The sequence below is a fragment of the Pan troglodytes genome, chromosome 22, assembly GCF_028858775.2.
Source record: "Pan troglodytes isolate AG18354 chromosome 22, NHGRI_mPanTro3-v2.0_pri, whole genome shotgun sequence".
NCBI lineage: Eukaryota > Metazoa > Chordata > Mammalia > Primates > Hominidae > Pan > Pan troglodytes.
In genome coordinates this window covers 40695155-40714743 of record NC_072420.2, presented here as the reverse complement: position 1 = coordinate 40714743, position 19589 = coordinate 40695155, and the positions used below count along the sequence as shown (strand labels likewise).

The 19589-nt window shown below is 44.7% G+C and overlaps 1 protein-coding gene across 5 annotated transcripts in view; it reads left to right on the top strand.

Moving 5' to 3' along the window:
* The window catches only part of DSCAM (DS cell adhesion molecule), a 939729-nt gene extending 926474 nt beyond the window's left edge, over nt 1-13255 (top strand). For all 5 annotated transcript variants that reach the window (XM_054675091.2, XM_054675090.2, XM_016938555.4 and 2 more), the window contains one exon: nt 12281-13255. In XM_054675091.2, the coding sequence (XP_054531066.1) occupies nt 12281-12633 (353 nt within the window). In that variant the 3' untranslated portion in view covers nt 12634-13255. The remainder of the gene's footprint in view (nt 1-12280) is intronic.
* The last annotated feature ends 6334 nt before the right edge of the window (nt 13256-19589 follow it).

Genomic DNA, 19589 nt, shown 5'->3' with positions numbered 1-19589 from the left:
GTCTCAGGATACAAAATCAATGTACAAAAATCACAAGCATTCTTATACACCAACAACAGACAAACAGAGAGCCAAATCATGAGTGAACTCCCATTCACAATTGCTTCAAAGAGAATAAAATACCTAGGAATCCAGCTTACAAGGGATGTGAAGGACCTCTTCAAGGAGAACTACAAACCACTGCTCAAGGAAATAAAAGAGGATACAAACAAATGGAAGAACATTCCATGCTGATGGGTAGGAAGAATCAATATTGTGAAAATGGCCATACTGCCCAAGGTAATTTACAGATTCAATGCCATCCCCATCAAGCTACCAATGCCTTTCTTCACAGAATTGGAAAAAACTACTTTAAAGTTCATATGGAACCAAAAAAGAGCCCGTGTCGCCAAGTCAATCCTAAGCCAAAAGAACGAAGCTGGAGGCATCACACTACCTGACTTCAAACTATACTACAAGGCTACAGTAACCAAAACAGCATGGTACTGGTACCAAAACAGAGATATAGATCAATGGAACAGAACAGAGCCCTCAGAAATAATGTCACATATCTACAACTATCTGATCTTTGACAAACCTGAGAAAAACAAGCAATGGGGAAAGGATTCCCTATTTAATAAATGGTGCTGGGAAAACTGGCTAGCCATATGTAGAAAGCTGAAACTGGATCCCTTCCTTACACCTTATACAAAAATCAATTCAAGATGGATTAAAGACTTAAACGTTAGACCTAAAACCATAAAAACCCTAGAAGAAAACCTAGGCATTACCATTCAGGACACAGGCATGGGCAAGGACTTCATGTCTAAAACACCAAAAGCAATGGCAACAAAAGACAAAATTGACAAATGGGATCTAATTAAACTAAAGAGCTGCTGCACAGCAAAAGAAACTACCATCAGAGTGAACAGGAAAACCTACAAAATGGGAGAAAATTTTCACAACCTATTCATCTGACAAAGGGCTAATATCCAGAATCTACAAAGAACTCAAACAAATTTACAAGAAAAAAACAAACAACCCCATCAAAAAGTGGGTGAAGGACATGAACAGACACTTCTCAAAAGAAGACTTTTATGCAGCCAAAAAACACATGAAAAAATGCTCATCATCACTGGCCATCAGAGAAATGCAAATCAAAACCACAATGAGATACCATCTCACACCAGTTAGAATGGCAATCATTAAAAAGTCAGGAAACAACAGGTGCTGGAGAGGATGTGGAGAAATAGGAACACTTTTACACTGTTGGTGGGACTGTAAACTAGTTCAACCATTGTGGAAGTCAGTGTGGCGATTCCTCAGGGATCTAGAAGTAGAAATACCATTTGACCCAGCCATCCCATTACTGGGTATATACCCAAAGGAATATAAATCATGCTGCTATAAAGACACATGCACACGTATGTTTATTGTGGCATTATTCACAATAGCAAAGACTTGGAACCAACCCAAATGTCCAACAATGATAGACTGGATTAAGAAAATGTGGCACATATACACCATGGAACACTATGCAGCCATAAAACATGATGAGTTCATGTCCTTTGTAGGGACATGGATGAAATTGGAAATCATCATTCTCAGTAAACTATTGCAAGAACAAAAAACCAAACACCGCATATTCTTACTCATAGGTGGGAATTAAACAATGAGATCACATGGACACAGGAAGGGGAACACCACACTCTGGGGACTGTAGTGGGGTGGGGGGAGGGGGGAGGGATAGCACTGGGATATATACCTAATGCTAGATGACGAGTTAGTGGTTCAGCACACCAGCATGGCACATGTATACATATGTAACTAACCTGCACAATGTGCACATGTACCCTAAAACTTAAAATATAATAATAAAAGAAAAAAAAAGAAAATACTGCTAAAATACATTCAAGTCAATACTTTTGGTAAATATTACTTGTTGCTAATAAAAAGGTTAGATATAAGAAAAAAAAATAAAGTATTGTGCCTCATTCATTTGACTAAAGGCAAGAGCACGGAAGCTCAAAAGGGTCACAAAACTACCTGGAGGCAGAAACAGAGGCAGAGACAGGATTTCAACACCAAGCCCTGCACTCTGTAACTACTGCTCTTTCCACTGGAATCAGCTCCCGCCTCAGCAGGTGCCAATGGAGAAAGACCTCGGGGTTTTGCCTTTTGATTACAGTTCCATTGGACCATCTCTTATTTTCTTCCATGAAGAACTGAGGTCGAAACTCCTTGTGGACTAATATTCTGAGGCTGAGGGGTACAATTGCTTATCCTGGTTGAATTCAATGCTTTATAAGTAGAATTAAAGTGAAATAAGGAACACTTGGCATTATGAATTCTGATCATCTAAAACACAGTTTCTCAACAGCAGCACCGTTAGTATTTGAAGCCAGATCATTCTTTGTGGCAGTGGCTATTCTGAGCATTGGATGATGTTGAGCAGCACCCCTCGCCTCTGACCAATAGGTATCAATAGTGTCACCCTCCCCTGTGTTATGACAACCAAAATGTCTCCAGACTTTGCTACATGTGCCCTGGGGACAAAGCCACCCTCAGTGGAGAGCCTCTGATCTAGTGTTCAGATATTTTCCCCTAGTGTGGTGCCTGGGAGATAGCAAGAACCAATGTTTGATGATGGATTAATGGAATGCATATCCATTTTCTGAATTGCTTCATTCGTGTTATTTCAGTATTGATTTTGCCATCCTTCTTCCAAGAACTGAAATACATTCAAACCTTGCATGTGTCTGAATAGATTGAGAAAATTCAGGAAGTTTTGCTTTCCTAGGTTTCAGCTAAAAGGAGGCAGGTTTAGTTCAGCAGTTTTCACACAGTCAGGCCAGCCATGGCTCTAATGCACCATTAGTGGAGGGGGACAAGCTCTGAGTGTGAATCTGCTGATGGATGTGGGGCCTGCAGAAGGAATCTGTACCTTTCAGGACCAGAGGCAAGGAGGAGCTTGTGATACTAGTATGCAAAGTTGTTAGAGAAAGAGAGAGAAATCAATGCTGACTTATTTAATCAGAACTTTTGGAGACATTAATGGCACCGAAGGTCCCCAGAGGGCAGCAACAGAAGGATGAGAAATGAAGCATGATGTCAAATAAGAAAGCATAATGCTGCAATAATGGGTAAAGCGTCTCATCCTCAAGGCGGAAGTCAAAGCAGCTGCCTGGGTTCCCTCCAGAAAGGCAGTGATGGGTGCAGGCTGCGATCTGCACTGGGTTTTGGTGAGGCTGATGAGAAAAGAATGAGAAATGGGTGCCCCAGTGATGGATGGGCCAGTGGTCATTGTATGGTGCACACATCTTTAAAGCTCCACAAGGGCCGTTCATTGTGGGTAGTACACATTTATTCTCATAGTACTCACCTTTCTGGTGCCCTCTTCCTCCACTGCTCCTTACCACTGTCCCAGATGGTTACCATGTTCCCCTTTTCCCTTCTCTATTTGTGACTCTGTCTCTAATTTTTATCTGTCTACCGACCTGCGTAGCTATGTTTCTTTTTTTTTTTTTTTGAGACGGAGTCTCGCTCTATCGCCCAGGTTAGAGTGCTACGTTTCTTTCTTTCTGCCTCCCTGTGTGTGTTTCCATCTCTCTGATCCCTCTCTCTCTCTCTCTCTCTGTGTCTCTTCCCCTCTCTCTCATCCATCCTCCCTCACACCCCCCCAGCCTTATTCATCTCAGCCTCCCCTGACCCTGGTATGTTCCTGCATCTCAGTCCCTGAACTCAGTTTCCCAGAGCCCTTCTCTGTGCTTGGCCATCTCCACCTTCTCCATCCCTCACCCTCACTTAGGGTCTCTGACAGGAAGGGCATTGGCCTCAGGGCAGAGCACAGTGGGTTCATGGTGTGCAAATCCACCATTACAGCCCAAAGAAGTCAGCAGGGGGACCCTGTCCCAAAGGCCCAGGCAGGACTCTGCGAACCTTTGTATTCATGCTGGGGCTGGGCTGGAGACACTAACTGGGTTTAGCTCACTGGGAAGGAACCGGCAGTGCGGGCAGGTAGGTGAGCAGGGCAGAAGGAGGGCATGGAAGAGAGTTCAAGCTCAGTTCCTCCTGCTGTCAGACCATGAGCTGGATCCTCCTGCCAGCGCTAGTCCTTTCCTTCTCCATGCCTCAACTTCCCCTTTCAGTATGCTGCTCTTCCAGTTAGATTTTCCCTCCCATCTCTCTCTCCTCTCTCTCTCTCTCTCACACACACACACACACCACACTTTTCTTGATGTGTATGCCCCGCTTGCTGTCTTATTGCACTCAGCTACCTCTTTGTCCCTCCCCTGCTTCATGTTTTTACCCCTTTTCTATGCCTTTGATTTCGTGGATAAAAGTTTTAGCACAAGGGAAACAAAACAAGGAAAAGGAAGGAAGGAAGGAAAGAAGGAAGGAAGTTAGTTTTCATGTTACCTGAGACTGCGTAATTTATAAAGAAGAAGAGATTTAATGTACTCACGGTTCCACGTGGCTGGGGAAGCCTCACAATCATGGCGGAAGGTGACAGGCACATCTTATATGGTGGCAGGCAAGAGAAAAATGAGAGCCAAGTGAAAGGGGCAACCCCTTGTAAAGCCATCAGACCTTGTGAGACTCATCCACTACCATGAGAACAGTATGGGGGAAACCACCGCCATGATTCAATTACTTCCCACTGGGTCCCTCCTACAACACATGGGAATTATGGGAGCTACAATTCAAGAAGAGATTTGGGTGGGGACACAGCCAAACTATATTAGAAGGAAAATAAAGGAAAGAATGGAGGGAATGAGAGAAAGAGATAAAGAGAAAGGAGGAAGGGAAAGAAGGAGGGAGAAGGGGAAGGGGGGAAATGTGGAGAAAGGTTGAGGGAAGCAAAGCAGAGGAAGTGACACCATAGAGTATGGAAATCATTACCAAAAATATAAGTGAATTTTGTCATAGCTGGTTTTACTGAAACAAGTACTAAGACTGGGCATTTGCCTTTGCCAGTGTTTATGGCAATGATAGATTTACACACAGGGATGCCGAGGGCATTTGCACCCAGTGGAGGTGAGTACCCATGACATGGTGACCCAATATGGTGACCCTGGAGTTCAAAGCACAAAGGATCCTTGGACTTCTTCTGGATCCCTGCTACTTTTCACTGCATGGGAGAACTGGAGAGGGTCCTGAATGATAAGCTGTGGGGCAGGTGAGCTGGGGAGTACCGGACACACCCAAGAAGGCCCTGCTCCCTGTGGAAACAGATTCCTTAATCCAGGGAAAGCTTTCACATGCATTATCTAAGTTACTCTTCACCACAGCCCTCTATGCTAGATTCTGCTATTACTACCATTTTATGGATAAGGAAACTGAGCCCAGATCTAGACCTGTCACATAAATGCAGGCAATGTTATCCTGGCCTCTATTCCTCATCACCACAATTAAAGCCAAGGGCTGGTTTCTCCCATGTGACACAGGCAGATGGCAGGCAGGGCACTGGGGAATGCTGTGCCAATGTCCCCATGGTCCCCACAGTCTCACACATCATGTGTCTCTTTCTGGATCAATAACTGCATGAGTTGTCTTGCTATGTGTAGGCATCTTAAGCACATAGGAGGACAATTAGAGAATCCAGGTCCTCAGAGGCTTTGTTGATGAGCACATGGGCTGGGGTTTTAAAGAACATAAGTGCCTGTAATAACAGAGCTCACCGCTGACTACTCTGGTGCTCTCTTCTCTGTAAGTGCATTAATTATTGAGAGAACTCATTTGCAGCACGCACACAGTTGAAAGGGCTACTTTGGACGCTAATCAGAAAATACACATTGTTGAAGGGAGCTAATTAGAGAATCACACAACTTTGTAGAGCTTTGCCTGAAAAACTGGATCAATCAGAGATATTGGATATTCAGAGATACTTGTCAGACCTGCAATAAACAAATACATGTAGGCATTGCATGTAAATATGTAACACTGGGCTGTTTCCATTAGGAAGGATTTTTATTTCTCATCTGTCCATTTCAGTGACTGGAGCCCTCTTGATAACTACATCTGAAGTGGGAGCCCCTGCAGGCAGGATGCAGATATTATGAGTCCTATCTTTTGATTTCAAACACGTTTCTTCCTTCCAATCTAAGACCTGAGCATTCTGCAGTCCAGCCGGGACCACAATGCTATTACTTTGTGGAGGTTTAATAAGCCCTGTGCATTCAATGGGGAGTCACTAAAATAGAGATTTATCCCCAAATCTGTTGCAACACATTACAAATATGTCAAGCGTTCATGATTGAGTCGGGTCTCAGAAAGAGCATGAGGCATTCTCGACCTATATTTTTAAAGAACCCTGGAGGTAAATGTCTGTCCCATTTCCTCGAATATACAAACAACATGATAAAAATAATATTGAATAAAAATAATTAAAAATAAATAAATAATAAAATTAACAATTTGTTTATCAGATTCTTAGGAATAAAGACATAATCACTTTCAGGATATTGAATGTATAAAACTACAAATCGCAAGATTGGTCAATTAAGGTGTATTGATTCACATGCAAAAGGATGTTCACATTACAAAAGAATTATTCAATTTATTTCTTAATGACAGCTCTGTTAATGCTTTCATCGCTTTTTTTTGCAAATAATTAATCCCTGGTTAGAGAAGAAATTAATCCCTGGTTAGAGAAGACTGAAGAATAACTACCATAAACGAACATTAGTAATTTTCAATGCCATCAAGTTTCATAAAGTTTTAAAAACTCAAATTATTTCATCTTTCAGGAACAAAGCTATTCTATATGGCAAGAGATTCCTGAACCCTCCACATTAGTGTCTATAATGGGTAGGCCTCATGCCATTATATTTTTCTAAGCCAAAGTTCAGATGCATCAAGTTACCAAAACCCTTTTTACAAGAATGCCAAATTATGTAATTCCTTCCTATAAGAATGTTATGGGCCAGGTGCGGTGGCTCACGCCTGTAATCCCAGCACTTTGGGAGGCTGAGGCGGGTGGATCACCCGAGGTCAGGAACATGAGACCAGCCTGACCAACATGGAGAAACCCTGTCTCTACTAAAAATACAAAAATTAGCCAGGCGTGGTGGTGCATGCCTGTAGTCCCAGCTACTCAGGAGGCTGAGGGGGGAGAATCGCTTGAACCGGGAGGTGGAGGTTGTGGCGAACCAAGTTGCACTCCAGCCTGGGCAACAAGAGCAAAACTCCCCTTCCTGTGTCCATGTGATCTCATTGTTCAATTCCCACCTATGAGTGAGAATATGCGGTGTTTGGGGGAGGGGGAAGGGATAGCATTGGGAGATATACCTAATGCTAGATGACAAGTTAGTGGGTGCAGCGCACCAGCATGGCACATGTATACATATGTAACTAACCTGCACAATGTGCACATGTACCCTAAAACTTAAAGTATAATAAAAAATAAAAATAAAATAAAATAAGTAAATAAATAAATAAATAAATAAATAAAAAAGAGCAAAACTCCATCTCAAAAAAAAAAAAAAGTTATGGCCCATTTATTGTCTAGGTATTTATTACCAAGCTTCCCTTGGATCCAGTTGACAGTAGGAAGCCAACGTTGAATTAGAATGCCTTTAATTTCAGTGAGCCCAGTCCAGTGTCGCTGGGGTCATTTAGTGAATTACATGCTGCCATTCCCAGTGAAATCATATAATTACGCATCATCACTTAATAGAATAAAGACATCCTGAAAAAGCTAAATGGAATTTTGAATCATAAATCCCAAGTGGTGCAACAATGTAATAACACAATGACAAAGAAATCATTTGCTGCATTTCCCAAAAATAAGGTCATTGCTCTTGTTCGCGGAAAAAAATTTTCAAGACGGGTAATAACATTTTGAAAATTTGTATGCTCATTTAAATTGTATAAAATGCATTTTTAGGGCTTGATTTGGCCATATTTATTTTTAGTTCTCTTATACTCTTTTTTTTTTTTTGAGATGGAGTTTCATCCTTCTTGCCCAGGATAGAGTGCAATTGTGCAGCAACCTCCAATGCGCAGGTTCAAAAGATTCTCCTGCCTCAGCCTCCTGAGTAGCTGGGATTACAGGCGTGTACCACCACGTCCAGCTGATTTTTCTATTTTCAGTAGAGACGGGGTTTCCCCATTTTGGCCTGGCTGGTCTCGAACACCTGACCTCAGGTGATCCATTGCCTAGGCCTCCCAAAGTGGGTGGGGATTACAGGCCAGTTCTCTTATACTCTTGAATAGTCCTTTCCTTCTGTTATGCTGGTTGTTCTTTTTCTGTGGGTAAACTTGAAGGTGTTTCCTAAGGTTCAGGCTTTAAACACTGTCTAAACACATATCACTTTCATTGCCCCGCTAGCAGGGCAGCTGGCTAATGGCAGCCCTCACTTGGCTCAGGTGGTCTCAGATCCCCTCAGCCTGCACCTTCGGGGCCTGTGGGTCCAAAGGGGCTGGATGAGGAAGGCTCAATTAATTATTGTTAGCATACAGTAAAATAAGGAAAGCAGGGAATATTTTGAAGCAAAAGAAACAAGAATGTTCAGTTACTTTAGACTCAGAAAACGAGCAGTGAGTCATCCTAGAGCTACGTTTCTATGACAAAAATACCTACTAGAATTGACTTGGCGATGCGGGCTCTCTTTTGATTCCATATGAACTTTAAAGTAGTTTTTTCCAATTCTGTGAAGAAAGTCATTGGTAGCTTGATGGGGATGGCATTGAATCTGTAAATTACCTTGGGCAGTATTGACTATAAATCATGCTGCTATAAAGACACATGCACACGTATGTTTATTGCGGCATTATTCACATTAGCAAAGACTTGGAACCAACCCAAATGTCCAACAATGATAGACTGGATTAAGAAAATGTGGCACATATACACCATGGAATACTATGCAGCCATAAAAAATGATGAGTTCATATCCTTTGTAGGGACATGGATGAAATTGGAAACCATCATTCTCAGTAAACTATCGCAAGAACAAAAAACCAAACACCGCATATTCTCACTCATAGGTGGGAATTGAACAATGAGATCACATGGACACAGGAAGGGGAATATCATACTCTGGGGACTGTGGTGGGGAGGGGGGAGGGGGGAGGGATAGCATTGGGAGATATACCTAATGCTAGATGACGAGTTAGTGGGTGCAGCGCACCAGCATGGCACATGTATACATATGTAGCTAACCTGCACAATGTGCACATGTACCCTAAAACTTAAAGTATAATTAAAAAAAAAAAAAAAAATACCTACTAGATATCTTGTCTTGAATGTCCCCAGCTGCATCAAACTCAGCAGGTCTGAAACTAAACCCTTCATCTTTTGTCATCAAAGTACGATCTTTCCCCTATACACCCTTTCACAGTTAGTGATTTCACTGTCCACACAGTTTCCTGAGCTTAGAGCCTGGGAAGGAGTCACCCCTAACCCCTTCTCCTCTGTCACCACTCCCACTTGTCATTGACTCTGAAGCCACCTTCCTTGGGCCCCCTTCATATCTCACAATTTAATTCCCTCTCTCACATCCCACAGCTGCTCCTGAGCTCAGACCATCATCATATCTCTCTCCCTGCACATCCTTTACCCTGGGCCCTCGCTCCGGGACCACACACCACCAGCCCGTTCTCTAGACAGAGTTTTGCACCTGGTATGTCATGAGTTACAGGTGTGCCAAGATGGTGAGTCCTTCAGACCTCAAGGTGGCCAGAAACAGCTCCCTGGGTTCATCCCAGTGTACTGCACAAATACCCCTTGTCTGCCTGTTCCTCAAAAAGTGGGAAGCACTGGGCTGGATAATGCACACTGTCTGTACCAAAACAGCAGAAACTCAGACCCAGCGTCAGTCCAGCTCAAGTCAGGCAGTGTTGGTTGCAAAGTGGACCTGGTGGCTGGGCCCTAATTGTGCTCATGCTTTGCAAGGAGGTGATGGGATATATTAAAGCCTTGAAACAGGGCCCTGAAGATGGGAATGAGAAGGAGTCAAGGCCAGGTGGCTCATGCCTGTAATCCCAGTGCTTTGAGAAGCTGAGGCAGGAGCATCGCTTGAGTTCAAGAGTTTGAGACCAGCCTGGGAAACCAAGCAAGACCCTGTGTCTCCAGAATATTTTAAGAATAATAATAATTAGCCAGGCATGGTGGTATGTAACTGTAGCCCTAACTACTCTGGAGGCTGAGGTGGAAGGTTTGCTTGAGCCCAGGAGTTTGAGGCTACAGTGAGCCATGAATGCACCATTGCACTCTAGCCTGGGCAACAGAGCAAGACTCTCTCTCTTCTTGTTTAAAAAAAAAAAAAAAAAAAAAAGAGTCAAGAGATATTTTGCCAGTAGAATTAACCTGGAGAGAAAGGTGTCAGTGAAACCTCTGAGGTTTCAAGGATGGAAGGATGGTGATAATGTTACACAAGATGGAGCACACAGGACAGAAGCAGTATTTGGGATTGGGAGGGGATGGGGTTGGCCTTCATTAACTGAATTGGTAGACTGTGGCCTTCAGAATTCCAGATGGACACTCGTGTGGAAATGCCTAGCAAAGCACCTGAAATTCACATCTAGGGCTCAGGAGAAAGAGCAAAATGGAAAAGATAGATGGGAATGCTATTTATAAAGCGATGAGGAAAGCAGCCAAGCCTTCCGAGAGAGGCCTGAGAGCAGGCCACTGAACACTCCGTATTTAGAGGAAACACAGAGAAAAGGATCCAGTCAAGGAAAGTGAGAAGGGGTGGCCAGAGATGTAGGCAGAGATCTGGAAGACCACAGTGCCCTGGCAGCTGAAAGGTCCAACAACAAAAATATCAACAGCATCAAATGCTATAGTAATGCAGGTAGGAAGAGGACGAAGAGGAAACCAGAGAATTTGGCAATGAGAGGTCAGGGTGACCTTTCAGTAGCTGATGGTGAAAGAAGCTATGTCAGTTCAGGTTTTTGAGAAGCGCCTATCAAGACAGATTAGACACACAAGGAATTTATTGGGGAAATTCTTGTGAAGGAAGCAAAAGGAAGCAGGAGGTGGCAAGGAGAGTCTGGAGACCATAACAGAGGTCCGACACCTGTGAGAGGAGAAGGCGAAGGAGGGATTGGTTGGAGGCACGTCAGGCTGCGGTGCACCTCTGAGAAGGCTGCAGTGAGGCTGATGGGGCACCCCTGAGCAAAGGATGCCTGTTAGGGAGATCCTGCACTGGGCGGGGACGGCCATGAGAAAAGCCCTGTCACGCTTGTCATTGGCTTGCAGCATCCCAGAGAACACATGCCTCCCTTCCTGCAGCAGATGCTCTTGGTTTTTTTGTTTTGGTTTGGGTTTTTTGTTTGTTTGTTTTGTTTTGTTTTGTTTGAGTCTTGCTCTGTCACCCAGGCTGGAGTGCAGTGGCATAATCTCAGCTCACTGCAACCTCCTCCTCCCAGGTTCAAGCGATTCTCCTGCCTCAGTGTCCCCAGTACTGGGACTACAGGCGCCCACCATCATGCCTGGCTAGTTTTTGTATTTTTAGTAGAGAGTGCTTTTGCCATGTTGGCCTGGCTGGTCTTGAACTCCTGACCTCAGGTGATCCTTCCGCCTAGGCCTCCCGAAGTTCTAGGATTACAGGCATGAGGCACACTGTGCCCAGCCAGCAGATGCTCTTGAAGGAGACCTGAGGTTATGTTCGCGTGGCACCACAGAAGCCAGAGTGACCATAAGCAGGAAGTAGAAACGCTAGAACTCTGGTCTAAGCTGCTGTCATCTCTATACACAGCATGACTGAAACAGAAGAGCCACGCAGAAGTTAGCAGGTAGGCAAGGCCTGGTAAGAAGGCCATAAGCTGTGGCGCTTTCACCCAAAGCCATCATAAAGACCCATAACTAAGTGGCTGGCCAAGGTCACAAGGTTTCATAGAATTGCCAAGACGAGAGCCAGCTGTCCATCTTCGCTTGGCGTCCCTGGCTCTCTCCTCAAACCCTGTGCTCTCCCTGTACTTCCAATCACATGCGGGGTTTGGTCTATCACCGTTCGTACCCAGTGGACACTGATGCCTTTGATGTATGTTTTTCTTTCAACGATGGTGTGTTGAAGGATTCTGTTACCTCCATTCCTCCATTTCTGTACAAGTAAGTTAATACAAGTAAGTAAGTACTGTAGGAAAATGAGCTCCTCCCGCGCCCAGGGAGGAGGTAGGAGGACGATTCCACCTGTCTTTGTGGTGAGCGCTGAAGGAGGATCTTGAGAAAGGCACCTGTGTGCAGCGGCATTCTCATCTCTAAACCCCGCATGGCTTCCCGTGTGCACACAGGACATTCTGCCCATGTTTACCAAATGAAGACACCAACTAACTACCCTGTCTTTCCTTCTAGGTGACCTCATACATTTGCCTCCATACCTTAGAATGGACTTTTTGTTAAACCGAGGTGGTCCAGGCACCAGCAGGGACCTGAGCTTAGGACAAGCATGCTTGGAACCTCAGAAAAGCCGGACCCTGAAGCGCCCCACGGTCCTGGAGCCCATCCCGATGGAAGCCGCCTCCTCCGCCTCCTCCACGAGAGAAGGACAGTCGTGGCAGCCGGGGGCCGTGGCCACATTACCTCAGCGGGAGGGAGCAGAGCTGGGACAGGCAGCTAAAATGAGCAGCTCCCAAGAATCACTGCTCGACTCCCGGGGCCATTTGAAAGGAAACAATCCTTACGCAAAATCTTACACCCTGGTATAACAGACAGCATGACTGGACAGCGGTTGTAAATACGATTCAAACAATTCAATCAAAGCTACCTTTTTTTTACGGAATTCCAATATTTATAATTAAAGAAAATTGCCAAAATATATTAAAAAAAAAAAAAAGAGAAAATACTGAAACCACAGACAGTGCAAAGACTCTCCTGCTTTTTTTCTGTCTGAGTGTGAGCTCCATCCGCCTGGGCATCTGATTTTTTGGGAAAGAAGTCCAGTTTTATGATCTTCACAGGCTATTGCATTTTTACTGATTTTCTACAAAAGTGCATGGGGGGATTAATTAAACCTTCTGACTGGAAGTTCTATCACACAAGAGGCAAGAAAGAAAACAGGGTGGGTGGGAAATCAGCCTATTTGTGAATTTAAAAGGAACACCGATTTGCGGGCAGGGGAAAACTTCAGTCACGTTTGCACACCTTTCTTTCCCATTAGAAACCGGGTTCTCAATTTGGTCTTCTTTTGTTGTTAATTAGGATGAGTGCCGTCAGTGAAGGGGTGGGGGGAATCAATTTGGTTTTCTCTTTTGTTTCTTTTTTAATTTAATGAGACACTCTTTGCATTTTGTCTAAGCGAAATAAAAAAGAAAAGGTTGTCTGCCTTTATTTCCATGTCTGCTTCTCTCGTCTTCTACCAGTGGCCTGGTCCTCCTTCCCATTGACACTTCTGTTTGGAAACACCAGGCCTGAACCCAGAGCCCAATTCAATAAACCAGAGTCGATACTAACACCCTGAACTCCTCAGGAATCTCCAGGAAGCACAAAGAAGGTGCAGCTCCTGCTCTCAAGCTGGAGAGGACAAAATGCAGGCTGGTCTCCACCGCAACCAGAGGCCAGCCCAAGTATTCGAAGCCCCTCGCAAGGCTCTGCCCCTTGCCTGCCCATGGCCAGAGTTCAACTGACTGTGGCCTATGGGCCAAATCCAGCCTCCTGCTGTTTTTTAAATAAAGTTTTATTGAAACAAGGCCACAGGTACTATTTGCTATTGTCTATGGCTGCTTTCATGGCACAATGGTAGAGCTGAATAGTTGCAGCAGAGATGGTATAGCCCATGAAGCCTAAAATATTTATTACCTGGCCCATTACAGGAAACATTTGCCAGACCCTTGCTCTGGAGTCTGAAATGTAGCCCCAGCTTGCGTGACAAGGGGCAAGATCGTGCGTCTTACCCTCCATGACTTTTCCTATCTCCACTATGCCTGGTATGCAAATTTGTGATAGACCATCTTAATAAACATTGCCTCAATCCTCTGTAACCAGAGGAAAGTGATGTTCCTCTAAAATCTAAGTTTTTACTTTCCTTTCCCTCACTTTATCTCCCATGTGGCTCATCCTAAGAGAGAATTTACTCATAAATAGTCGGAACTGCATTCTTTATCCCACAACTCTCACAGGGTTTGCTTTTGAAAGACGATGTAATCCTCCTCTGGCTGCAACACTCCATTCCAGGCTCACTTCCATAAAATGGAAAGATAACCAGGTCTTCGTGTCAGAGATTTGGCATTAACCAGAAAACATGATCAAATATCCATGGCTGCTCAGTCTCCCAGGCTGAAGATTCTCTACAGGCTTCCATTAAGGCCACCAACATAGACTGGTGCCAGTTATTACCATCTTGGGAACATATTCAGAAATGTCTTTCCTTCCCTCCCTCCCTCCTTCTTTCCCATCCTTTCTTCCTTCTATTTATTTTCCAGGCAGGCCCATTTGTCTGCTTAGATTCAGTGACACAGAATGGGTCCAGGACCATGTCAAGACCACCTGCTGGTGCTAGTGTTAGATGACTCCAGGAATGTGAGGTGTGCATCCATGGTTTCAGAATGTAATCCGTGTTGACGTGTACTGTTTGTTTGCATACTCTCAGACTGTTTTCTTTTTTTTATGCAAAAGAAATGCTACTTTCTGGGGGAAAAAATTAAAAGTCTATCTTTCATCAACCTAAAACTTCTATATCCCCCAAACATAGAAGTTTACCTTTTTAACATTTTTCTCTCAACCTGTACAAAAATAAAAAAATTCTACATTATGTCTGCCTCTAGAATGGATTGCTTTCAAGACTTCTGCCTTAAAAATACTCATTAAAATCAGTTTAACACACAAACAATTGTCTCAAAAGATCACCTCCTTCCAGTTCAGATAGGGGTCTATTATTGCTGTCTTCCAGGGGCTGCAGATTAAAGGGTAGTATATACTAAAACGACTGTTATTGACAGTAATAATAATTAATCTTCCTCTAGACCTCTACCTGTCTGATTTGTTTTGTGGAAGTCACCTTATTAGCCCAAATCTGCACACAGATTATTCTATGTTGGAATGGTGAAACTCAAATAAATTCTCTATCCTCTGGTCAATATCTATAGGGTACATGGACAATAGCTGTTGAATCAGTGGACTGGGTTTCCTCCTCAGCATCCATCTGGCTGGCAGCCTGGAAAATGCCCACTCTCCTGGACTAAGCAAGGCCTTCTCTTAATACGCAGCCAGTAAGCCTCGCAGGACTCAGCACTCACAATGTCTCCAGGAGCCTGGTTTTCCATGCCATTCACATCTGCCTGATGCCTGCTATCTTGCATCCACATCCACCATGTCTACCCATGAAGAGAAGGTGGAACAGTTGAGATGGGAAAAGATGGACCAGTGCCATGACATGAAGCTGGTTACCAGCTACACCAGATAAGCTTTTATTCCACCCATCATCTTTGGGCCCTTGCTGCAGAGACCCTTGATACTATCTTACGACACAGAAAACACACTGTTGCTTAAATTGCTCTTTATGCAAGCAGGAGATCACCACTCAGTACAGGTCCCTCTGGTCTGGTGTCAGGATCCCTGAATCACTCATATGCCAAAAGTTTTATGCAACTTTTAAGGACATGGCTGAGGCCTTCTAGAGAAGCTCTGAAACTCTATGAATCAATTTCCAGCAATGACACACAGCCTTCTGAAACTGGGATAAGACTGGGAACCAAAGGACTAGTGTGTTATAGGCCACTTACCCACCAAAGGTTCAAAGGAAACTAACAGTTTGTCCATAAAAGTCCTCTTTTAACTTTCTAAAGATCGTGGTAGAGAGTATCTCAGCTCTCTGAGGAGCACCTGGAAAGACTAAATATCCTCAGTTTAATATCCAGGGCACCCGAGGCCCATGTTGCTTCTCCACCCATTATTCCAAAGTGGTCCATGAGAGGCAGCAGAGTGTGGCTGCAGTGAAAGAAAGATTTTCTGCAGGTCTTGGAAACCAAGCTGTTGTAATCCCTAACAAGAGTTTAAGCCAGGAAGGAATCTTCAGGCCTGCATAAAAGCTGTGTCTGTTTGCTCTGGGATGTTTGTTTGCTTGAGGAGGAGACTTGTGATGGCAGGGTCACTGAGTAGCCTGAAGAATATGTGGCAGTGACAAGCCAGAGCTACAGCAGGGTCAGATGGCAACTGCGGACAGGATCCTCGCTGATCTCCTCACCCCCTGGCAAGCAGGGACTGAAGACTGGATGGGCCTGATGCTAACTTGGGTCACCTGAGTGCCATCAAGCATGGGAGTCAGTGTACCTGTGGGGAGACCATACCCCATGGGTCATTGCATTTGTGCATGTCTCTTGAGCAGAGGCTTTGATGGTTTCTGTTCTGTGCTGTTTTTTCAAGGATGCTTGCATAGCAGATAGCCTTGGAAGATAGAGATAGTGTCTCCTTGCTGGGCAGAAGGCAGATTTGTTGGCTGACCTAGATAATAAAAACAGCATCTCCATCTGAGGCAAAATTTGGGCAGGTGTACCAGCAACCGCCTTCCAGAGTTTCTTAGGCATTAGACACAGCCAATCAGGAGTCACAGCCTCGCTGGTCTCTGCCTAGAATCTGGGTGGTCTGGGGCAGCCTCCCTCAGCTCCTTCATCTTTGGTCCAAGCTCATCTTTTCAATGAGGGCCTCCATGAGCATCCTATTCAATGCCACAACTCCCCCAGGATTCCTGCCCCCCACATCTGCCTTAACTCTTGTCCATACCCTTATCATCTAACTTACTCTAGAATTTATTTATTCATAATGGTTATTCTTTATTGTCTGTCTTTCCTCTCAAGGATGTCAGCTTCACAAGAACATAATTCTTTGTTTTGTTTACTTGTGTCCATAGTTCCTAGAAAAGTCCCTGGCACACAATAGCCATCTTACAAGTATTTGTCGACTGGAAAAAAGAAAGTTTGGGGTTTCCTAAGCTTAGAGCTCCTCAGCTATGACACAAACCCACCGCGTGCACAGCATCCACCTGGACTGCTCTGCCTCACCCCAAGGGCCCTGCAGGGATGGGTAGCTGGTGAGAATATGGCTCTCACGCTCATTGCTATAACTTGAGTAATGATATTCTCAGTCTCTGATGCTGCCTTCTGCCAGCATCTATGAAACTGAGACAAGCCAACTTGGTAACTCACAAGAAAAGTATAAATCCCAGGCTTTCTACCATCCTCAACAGCACAAACCAGACATGGGCAGCACCAGCTCCCTCCCCGACTCCCCAGAGGGACAAGTCACAGCTTAGACTCACAAACTTTTTGCAATTTGGTGGGAACGGTATTTTTTTTCTTTCTCTCTCTTCTCAATCTCTCACCATCAAAAAGAAAGAAAAATGGAAAACTTGGTAAAAGTGACTGTTAGCACATGGCGCGAGGTGCCTGTTTCATCTCTCAAGACCAGCTTGAGAAAGCCAGAAAGCCCTTTGTGTCCCAGAAACTTCAACCCCACTCTAAGAAGAAAAGATAATGTTTATCATCTTCAGCACTGGGTCATCCAGAGAGTGCTGGACTCTGCCTCTAGGAGGTCATCTTTCCATGGAGAAGAAAATACCTGCCACATACATTCATGTGTATGGTGGCACCAGGGGCAAGGGTCCTTGCTCCAAGGTCCTTGGGGATGGCAGTCCTGGACCAGACCGCAACCTAGGTGGGTCACCAAGCCCACTGGACATCAGAGGGCATCACAGCCAAAGGAGAGGTGCCATTCCCTATCATGCTGTGTGTGCCTGCAAGGGTTTTATTCTCAAGCAATTAATTAATTCAATGTTTGCCTCAATCTTTCATTCTCTGAGGTTCCCCTAAGGGTGACCACCTCACTAAATAGAGGGGACGTCCCCTTGCTATTCTGTGAAGAAATGTTTTAGCAGTGTATTAAAAAGATGCTTCTGTTTCCAGAGCCGAAAGTATAAGTGTCTTATAAAGGTGCAACTTCCTAGATGGCAAACTGATGGTGTGGTATCCTGGTTCAACCCCCAGGTACGGAAAACCAGGCCCCTCACCCTGAGTGGAAGCACAGTCGTCCATGCAACCACTGCTCACACTTGGTAGAACACAAATCCACTACACGCCTGCAGCACGTCAACAACCCTCAACATCTGTTTCCCCATCCAGGGTGAAAGGTGGTTCCATCACAGCCCAGCAAGGTGACTGATGACAGTTCTAAGAGATACACTTTGCACATGCCAAGTGAAGAAACAGCCAGAGAAAGATACAGCCACTAGAACTGATTTTACCTCCATCTAGTATCAACCCAATCCTGTGTCTGTTCCTCTGTTTAGTCATGTGATGACAGAACATTCCTCATTGAAACTTCTACTTCTCTTCTCCAGTTGATACTCTTTGAAAGGTCTCTCATCATCTTTGAGTTAGCAGATGGCATTCTGTCCACTTCTGTAGCAAAAGTTAACCCTCAACACCAAGGTGCTGACGTTTTCTGTAGCAAAAGTTTACCCTCAACACCAAGGTGCTGACGTTTCCAGGAAGAGGACTGGGAGTTCTTTGCCTGGAGCCAATAATAATGAAGATGCTTCCAAAAGGAGTTACAGAGCACCTGGGAAGGGAACATTCTTGTTGCTATGGGAGTAACTGGAAAAGCTTCTGATGTCCGTCTTGATCAAGGTCCATTCTTAGATGTGTTTGCGTGTCCATTCCGCAGCATGTAAAAATTGGGCTTATTCAATGACCTAGGATCACAGGAAAATTTGGGGCGAGCAAGGGACGTGGCCTAATAGGAAGAACACTGCACTGAGAGGCTTAGTCCAAGCACCAGCTCCTCGGTAGCAAGCCAGGAGGTCTCACAAAAGGCCATCTGATTGGACATCAGTAAACAGACCTGAGTGGACCAGGAGGACGCTAAGGCCCTGCTTGCCCAACAAGGAGATGACCTTTCTCAGTACCAACCTCACTGGGCAGATATTTGAGCTCCTTAAAAGTGTGTGGTGGGGGGTAAGTTGAGGCTGCCTTCCATTTATTTTTTGTACCCCTAGCACCCTGCACAGGCATCAGCCCAAAGTGGTGAATTGGTGACTGTTTAAGAAGGATGTGACATGAAAGTCAGTGTGCATAGATGTGTCGTGGAATGTAAAAAGGGAGGTTCTCCATGTCTGTGAGCTCAGTGTGTAAGGCAGACTTTTATCCTTTTAATAAACTCCTAAACTCACCTAATTATTGTTGTGTTTGCATTTTATCCTAGAGGGAAAAGGAAGTTTAAAAGACCAACCTGATTATTTGTAGGTTTCCTATACTACATATGTGTTGCACAAATTCTCACATGCTGCTGTTGAAAAGATGGACCTTCCCTCAGGTCCTTCTAAATAAAATCCTCTCCTTAGGCAAAGCTCTACCTGAACATCCTCTTGAGTAGATTTCTAAATTCATGCTGGTGGCCCCTGCGTGAGAGTCAGCAGAAAACTGCTTTCTGTTGTTGCCATCATTGGTAAAAAGTCTGAGGGTCTCTCCATAGGGGGCGTGTGCCCAGTCCCTCCCTCTCCCCAGGCCCTGCTCCTGCCGTAGTACACCGGGCAGCAGGCACCTCACATTTCTCATCCTTGGAAATGTGAACCAGGTGACCAGAGCTGAGCCAGCTGAGGCTCCTGGGGAGCCAGCACATCTGATGCCAACCCAGGCAAACCCTTAGGGACCTTCCCAAATGCCCATCCCGTCTC